We start from the raw sequence: 8,237 nt of genomic DNA, 5'->3' as shown, positions 1-8,237 counted from the left end.
CCCCCTGATTGGCCCTGCTCTGTGCATGACAGGGGGCGGCGCCCCAACTCCCCAATTGGCCCTGCTCTGAGACCGACCAGGGCTGCACCTAGGGATTGGGCCTGCCCTCTGCCACCCAGGAGCAGGCCTAAGCCAGCAGGTTGTTATCTCTCGAGGCGTCCCAGACTGCGAGAGGGAGGCTGGGCTGAGGGACCCCTATCCCCCCAAGTGCACAAATTTTTGTGCACCGGGCCTCTAGTTTTTATTACAATTAAAAATTTTAAAAAATGTGGTAAGATGTTCTTAAGTCAGACCAACATCTTACATAATTTTCCCAATCCAACCAAAATTACTTCACTGACTGAAAATTCTGTTAAACATTCTAGGAACTTCCTGTATACCAAACACACACACACACACACACACACACGCACACACGCACACACGCAGACACACACAGAGAGAGATTAATAGTAGTTTCATACTTGTCCTTGTAATGTTTTATTATGTATCTTTGCACTTTGTTTCCTAAAGCCTGTTAGTATTTCTTGTTAGGAAGCAATAAAAGTTTACATTAAAAAGTTTAAAAACATTTTACTGTAATTATAATTCTCTATCCTTTTATAGTTTTTTGATTTGGTAACCATAGCAATGTAGAAACCATGGAGAGTTCAATTACTTGAACATCTGGCAGGTAGTACACACTGAAACCAAGTGCACACATAGAAATCATAATCCATAGAGAGAATTTTGGAATTAAAGAAACCCTGAATATTCTTGTAAAATAAATAGGGGAAGAGAACATTGAACAATATTTAAATCATATGCAGGTGGTGTAGTTGTAGCAAGTTGATTACATACAGGTGAAGAAAAGAAAGAACATGGTTTGTATCTTCCCAAACTAAAATTCTGTACCCATTAAACATTAACTTCTCATTCCCCACCTACTCCCAATCTCTGGCAACCATGATTCTTCTTTTTCTCTCTATGAATTTGACTACTTTAGGTACTTTATGTAAGTGGAATCATACAATATTTATCTTTTTTGTCTGGCTTATTTCACTTAGCATAATGTCTTTTAGGTTTTATTTATATTGTAGCATGTCAGAATTTCCTAACTTTAAGGCCAAATAATATTCGTGTGCGCGTGTGTGTGTGTGTGTGTGTGTGTGTGTGTGTGTGTGTGACTTTGTGTTCATTTATCCACTGATGACATTAGGGTTATTTTCACCTTTTGGCTATTGTGAATAATGCAATTATTATGAAGATAATATCTGTTCAAGTTTCTGCTTTCATTTCTTTTGGGCATTTACCCAGAAGTAGAATTGAGGAATCATAATTTATAGTATAATTTTGTTTTTAGTAACTACCATATTGTTTTCCACAGTGACATCACCATTTTACATCCTCATCAGTAATATATAAGGGATCCAATTTTTCCACATCCTTGCCAACTCTTGCTATTTTTTCCGTATGCTTATTGTCTATTTGTGTATCTTCTTTGAAGAAGTATCGATTTAAGTCCTTTGCTAATTTTTAAATCAGTTTTCTTTTCTGTTGTGGGACTTCTCAGTATATTCTAGATATCAGTTCCTTCTCAGATATGTAATTTGCAAGTATTTTTTTCACATTTCAGGGATTGTCTTTTTACTCTGTTGGTAGTGTCCTTTGATGCACAAAAGTTATTAATTTTGATGAAGTTCAATTTTATCTGTTTTTCTTTTCTTTTGTTACTTGTGCATTTGGTGTCATATCCAAGAAATTACTACCAAATCTAAATCCAAAGTCATAAAGCTTTCTCCCCCTGGTTTCTTCTAGAAGTTTTTATGAGTTTAGTTCTTAATTTACGTCTTTGATCCATTTTGAGTTAATTTTTGTATAATGGTGTAAAAACACAGTTGACATTTTCTATAATGATAATTACTAAAAATGTACGGAAAAGCTTACAGTTAAGAAGCTGTATTAAATGATAGCTGGTGCTTAACAGATATATGTTAACATCTCAAAATGAAACAGGAGGAATGGATGGCTTCAAGGAGTCCATCCTTCTGAAAATTCCTCATGACATTCAAAGGAATTTATAATGTGAGGAATTGCCTCTGCAAGGAAAATATTTTTCCCATTTGCTTAATACATTGTTAATTTTAAATATGAGAGATAGGGAAAAAAGAAAGCAAAATTATTAGAGTTTGGAAGCTTATTTTTATTAAATAACATTCAGTTATTTAAAATATTCGTCAAAATATAAATTGATTTTTTAAACAAGTCTTTTTTGTTTGTCTTTTGTTTTTTGAATCATCAAATCTTCAACTTGTTCCATATATCTGGCACAAGAAGGTATTCCAGTTAAACCACATCTTTATTAAGGATGTTTTTTTTTGTAATTGGAAGTAATTAGCATATTATGAAATGTAACAATATGATCTCTTTAAATAATTGCAAATCACTGTCATCAGTATTCCCATAAACTGTTTCTAGTTACACTTCTGAACTCTGTTCCAAGAATTGGGGACAAAGACCAAATAAATATTTCTTAGTATATTGCAATATAACAAGTATGTTGTTTGCTAATAGATTTTATGTCTAAAATTAGTTTTAATATGCTTTAAAGTAAAATTTTTACCAAAGTCTGTTATCTTTGAATTTGCTACTTGCTGAGGAGGGCTTTTTACTGTGTTTTGTTCTTGTAGGAGTAGCTTGGTAAATACTTCTAAAAACTGTTGTGAATGTGTGTTTGTTTTTTTATAGAAGTATTTTTTTAATTTAATATATATATATATTTTATTGATTTCAGAGAGGAAGGGAGAGGGAGAGAGAGAGATAGAAACATCAATGATGAGAGAGAATCATTGATCGGCTGCCTCCTGCATGCCCCCCCACTGGGGATCGAGCCTGCAACTGGACATGTGCACTTGACCTGAATCGAACCCAGGACCCTCCAGTGGATTCTCTATCCACTGAGCCAAACCAGCTAGAGCGTGAATGTGTGTCTGGTATGGGGAGATTAGGAAAGGGCCTTTACCTAATTATTGAAGTTAGGAATAAAATATTTTATATAGTTTGAAATATTTTATAGAAAATTTCTCTCTCTCTCTCTCTCTCTCTCTCTCTCTCTCTCTCTCTCTCTGTGTGTGTGTTATAAGAATGTATTAAAATAAGTAGAGTCCTGGTGTACTGTAAATGTTGGAAATATATTTTTTATGTATAATTTCTATTTTGTGACTCACTTTTCTCACAGAGCTTGTCAAAACACAATAGAAGCAATATTGGAACTGAAGGTGGACCACCTCCTTTTGTGCCTTTTGGACAGGTAATGACTTTTATGTTGGCAGATGAATTTTAATCAGCAAAAAGTGTTTTCCATCTGTATTCAAGCTGTGTTTAGCTTTGTGCTGAACTATTCATTCAGAAGTCATGGTGTTATATGGAAATATATTCAGTAAAGGAATTTAGTAATTGTGTTTTTTTTATTCACTGTAATTAAATTGATTTTATCAAGAACTGTTAACCCAAAGATTGAAAAAATTAAGAAGCACACCTGAAGAGCAACTAATAACTAATTAAGATAAGATGGTGGTGGGGCTTTTTTTTTGAGAGAGAGAAATGCAAAAGAAAAAAAATATGCTAAAATTTCTCATTTTTTAAATTTAAAACAAAAGAGGGAGAGAGAAAATAAAAGTGTCAACAGAAGGATGAGACAAAGAAGTGAGGACCAAAGAGGCAGGAAGGGGCATCACTGCACTGTATCAGAGTCTGCTGTCCCAGGCCTCCCTTTTAAAAATTCTATTCTTCTGCTTTGATTCAAATACCTTTGTTAGTCAGGAATGTAATTTTATTTTCAGTTGGTATTTTCCTTTCAACCACAGCATCCCTGATCCTTCTCTTATATAAGCCAAAGGCTTTCTGTCTCCTTCCTATTTTTCGCCCCCCTTGCTGCTATGTTACCCTGAGGTACAGCTCCTCAGCTGGTACCTTATGTCTCCATGGTTGTGCTCAGCATCAAACTGCATTCAGAACAGCCTCCTCTAGCCTGTTCTTGCTTTATTCCTGAAGAGTCTGAGAATAATCTCTGTGACAGCTTGCTTTTTGCCACATGTTGCCACCAAAATTTAGCTTTCAGTATTCTACCTTGTGTGTGCTCCTTATTTTTCTTTGAGAGTACTGAAGATGAGTTAGGGACACAATAGGTAGGAAACAGAAACCTGGATCTCTCTAACAATTTTAAAAATTTTTTGTGTGTGAAAAAGATAACTAGCTGATCTGAAGATAAATGGGTAGGATCAGATGCACGCCTCTTCAAAAACCTGTATGTGGAGTCTACTCAAAATTAAATGGAATCATTCTTACATCATGTCTATTTTGAAAGTATTTTTAAAAATACGTTAATTTTTATTGTGCTTCGCAACAAGGCACAGTCAAGATAAAAAGAGGCATGATGCCCTTTGGTGTGATCTATGTTGATGATATTCTCACTTCTACCAGTATAATAAAAAAACACCCAGAATCAAAATGGTATAAATATTCTAATAATTTGTATTTGAAAATGATAAATGATATGTTTGTAAGAATTTGATTTTCTCTTAAATATTTTGGTGATAATATTTCTTTCAGAAATTGCTAAGAGACTTGTGATTTAATTATTTTCAAGATCTTGAAGAATGTTTAATGATTTTTTTGTCTTAGGAAGTATAATAAAAGTTATAGTTTTAATAATACTTGTTTCTATAGTCCATTATGAAAAATTCTTTTCAGCATATCTTTCTTAGACTTGTATAGGGTTAAAGGTAGATAATGCTAGCTGTGTACTGGTATCAACAGGACATATTTATATTGATAAAAATCTGTAATTGTGTAACATTTGTTTGAGAGCATGTTTTCTTACTGTTATTAATGAGTTGAGAAAAGGTTTATTTTATAGGATTTTTACTGCTATGATTGGACTTATTTTTAGGCAGTGATGACTTTCTCAATTTATGAGACTAAAAATAAATTTTGCAGCTTGATTGAGGAAGAGGGTATGCTTTTAGCTTTTGGTTTATAAGTTCAGAGACTTCTTTTTATATGTTAAAATAGCTATACTACTTAATCCTCATAAGGATATTGTGGCATAATGTGTAAATCAAGCTCTGAATAAAAATCTGAATTTTACCTTTTGTTGTGCAGTGGTCCAGACTGTTTGAAATTTAAATTATTTTAAGTCATTATCCTAAAATGAAACTTAGGTCGTGGGAGGGTTTTGTGAAGCTTTTCATTTTATTTACCAGTTACACTTACTTAAAAGTTACTTTAATCAGTTTTCTACCTTTATTTTTAAATAGAAAATTTTATTTTTATGGGTTCTCAGTTATTAAGATACAGACTTTTTTTGAAGAAGTAATACTTTGTTATGTAAACCTTGAATCTGGGAACTACTGACGTGATTAATTTTTATTTATTATTATCAGAAGTGTGTGTCTAATGTCCAAATGGATAGCAGAGAACTTGATCGAAGGAAGACCCTGCAAGTTACAATGCCTGTCAAACCCCCAAGTGATAATGATGAATTTGAAAAGCAAAGGACTGCTGCTATTGCAGAAGTTGCAAAGAGCAAAGAAGTAAGAAAACTAAATTATAATAAAATTTTCTTAATTTTTGTCATTCTATTTAAAAAGCAGTTAGTTAAGACTCATTACTGGTTTGAATAAAGAAAACTATTTCAATCTCACTGGTTTAAAAAGCCTATCTAAGCAACTAATTCATGAATTAAAATTTCTTATAGAAATCTAAAAATCAATAAATAACTAGAGAAAACACCTATTTCAAATAAGCAAGAAATTAAAAATAATTTTTAAAAAACATTTGGCTATTATTAGTAAATGGGGTGCACACATATATAAATACACATATTATCCAAAGGAAAAAAAAACAGTTTTGACTATATATTACATAGATTTAAGGATGAAAACTGACAAAATTGTTAATCCTGAGCCTCTGATTTTTACCTACATTCTCAGTTGCTGAGGGGAAAATTATCCTCAAGAAGTGTCATCAAGTCCAACTAATAATAGGAAACCCTCTGCAGAAATATAAAGCATTGGGTTTAGCTGTTACACTGTTAAAAAGGAAAAAAAGGAAGAGGGAGAAAAGAAGGGTGGTTTGCTAGCAAGAGTAACTTAATGGACTTATCAAGAGGATTTAGAAAAAGAACATATGAGCAAAATGTATAAGCTTAAGACTCCCTAAGGTGCCAGGGCATTTTTCACTGATACATGGAGAAGGTCAGAAGTTCGTTGGATTTGTTACCGTATGTGAAAAGACAATAACAATATAAGTAATCTATTGAAATTCAAAGTTAAGGAGGAGACTCCTTGCATTTTGGTTCTTCCTGCAGCATGTCTTTCTATCATCAGTCTAATGTAGACACCAAAAGCAAAACCTCAGAGCATATCTGCTGACAACCTTGGATAGCTTACTTAAATTTTGTAACCTATTTTTGTTTATCTATGAAAAGAAGGTAATAATGGTACCCAGTTTATGTGGTTATGGTGAGAATTAAAATTAATAATCTCTAAAACATTTTGAATACTACATGGCACAGATCACAATATTCCTTTGCTAAAAAGCTCTTAATAATCATGACTATTGCTATTCTTCAGTGTTTCCTCCATTCTAAAGCACATTTAAAAAAATCATTTTTAATATTTCTGAAATTAATACATCTCACACAGTTTACATGAAATATATTTCTTTTTCCAAAAAAAGCTATTAAAATTATGGAGTTACAGAAGAGGATATGGGTGTATATCAATTTCTTAATATCTATAGGAAAATTGTTCTTTTGATTTATACTTTTTTCAAACTTTTCTCCCCAAATTTTGGTTGATGTGTTTACTGCTTTCTATTTGCTAGAATATACTTAATACACTGTAATATATTTCACTTTTTAAAGTCATAATTGATCATGTTATATTTTCCCATAAGTATTTGATAAGTAAAAAGCCATAGTTTTCTGAAGCAAACTTAAAACTCCTCAATTTATATATGAAAGAATTGATGGAGGCTTAAAACTTGCCCAAGGTTACCCTATTACAATTCTAGGATTAAACCTATGTACATTACAGTAGAAGATTATATCTACACCTGTATATCTATGTATCTTTAACTATACACATATATTTATATTTAATCTGCCTGAACATAAAAATAACATAATATTGTAATGGTTCTGAAAATATGTTTCATGGTCTTTTATTAAAACAGTTAGTGGATTTGGTGGAATCTACTACAAATGATGAAGTGATGATTTTCATTCTTTTTTTCCTTCATTCAGCAAGTATATTTCAAGAACTTATTATATGCCAGGAAGTTTGTTTGTTTGTTTGTTTATTCATATCTTTACCCAAGGACATGCCCAGAGAGGGTAAGAGGGAGAGAGAGAGGGAAAGGGAGAAAGGGAGAAAGGGAGAAAGGGAGAAAGGGAGAAAGGGAGAAACATTGATCCCTTGCCTGCCATGCAACCTTTCAGTGCATGGGGCGATGCTCCAACCAACTGAGCCACTGTGGATGAACACCAGAAAGTAATTTAAATGCTTAGGTTAAATCAATGAACAAATAGACAAAAGATCCCTGTCCTTATCAAGTTTATATAATAGTAAGGGGTGACAGACTAATATATAATAAGTATATAAATTATATGGTAGGTTAGAAGTTGGTAAGTGCTATGGGAAAAAAGGAAAAGTAGAGTAGGATAGAAAGTTTTTGGAGTGCCATTTGTATGGGGGGAGTACGATTTAAAATAAGATGGTCAGAAACAGAATTTTTTTAAACATTTTTATTGATTTCAGAGGGGAAGGGAGAGGGGAGAGAGAGGTAGAAACATAATGATGAGAGGGAATCACTGATTGGCTGCCTCCTGCACTCCCCCTACAGGGGATGGAGCTGGCAACCTGAGCATGTGCCCTTGACCAGAATCGAACTGAACCCGGGACCCTTCAGTTCACAGGCTGATGCTCTATCCACTGAGCCAAACCAGCTAGGGCGAGAATTTTTGAAATTCTTTTGTCGTTTATGTACTAGTAAGGTCAGTAAATAATGTAAACATACTAAATAATCATTGTAGATTTCCGTTTTAAATATAGTAGTTTGATTGGACCTCACTTTGGTGAGATTTGAGCCAAGACTTGAGAGAGAGAAAAAGAATTAGCTGTGTGGTTATATGAGAAGCTTATTCGAGAGAGAAGGAAAAGCTTTTGCAAAGGATCAAAAGCAGGAATATGTGT

At 33.2% G+C, this 8,237-nt stretch overlaps 1 protein-coding gene across 1 annotated transcript in view; it reads left to right on the top strand.

Moving 5' to 3' along the window:
* The window catches only part of TDRD3 (tudor domain containing 3), a 134,160-nt gene that overhangs the window by 43,267 nt on the left and 82,656 nt on the right, over nt 1-8,237 (top strand). Inside the window, exons 6-7 of the mRNA XM_006776758.2 lie at nt 3,218-3,289; nt 5,424-5,573. Coding sequence (XP_006776821.2) covers nt 3,218-3,289; nt 5,424-5,573 — 222 coding nt within the window. The remainder of the gene's footprint in view (nt 1-3,217; nt 3,290-5,423; nt 5,574-8,237) is intronic.

The sequence above is a fragment of the Myotis davidii genome, unplaced genomic scaffold, assembly GCF_000327345.1.
Source record: "Myotis davidii unplaced genomic scaffold, ASM32734v1 scaffold488, whole genome shotgun sequence".
NCBI classification, from domain to species: domain Eukaryota; kingdom Metazoa; phylum Chordata; class Mammalia; order Chiroptera; family Vespertilionidae; genus Myotis; species Myotis davidii.
The sequence above is the reverse complement of the archived record's forward strand: the minus strand, read 5'-3'. Positions and strand labels throughout refer to the sequence as shown.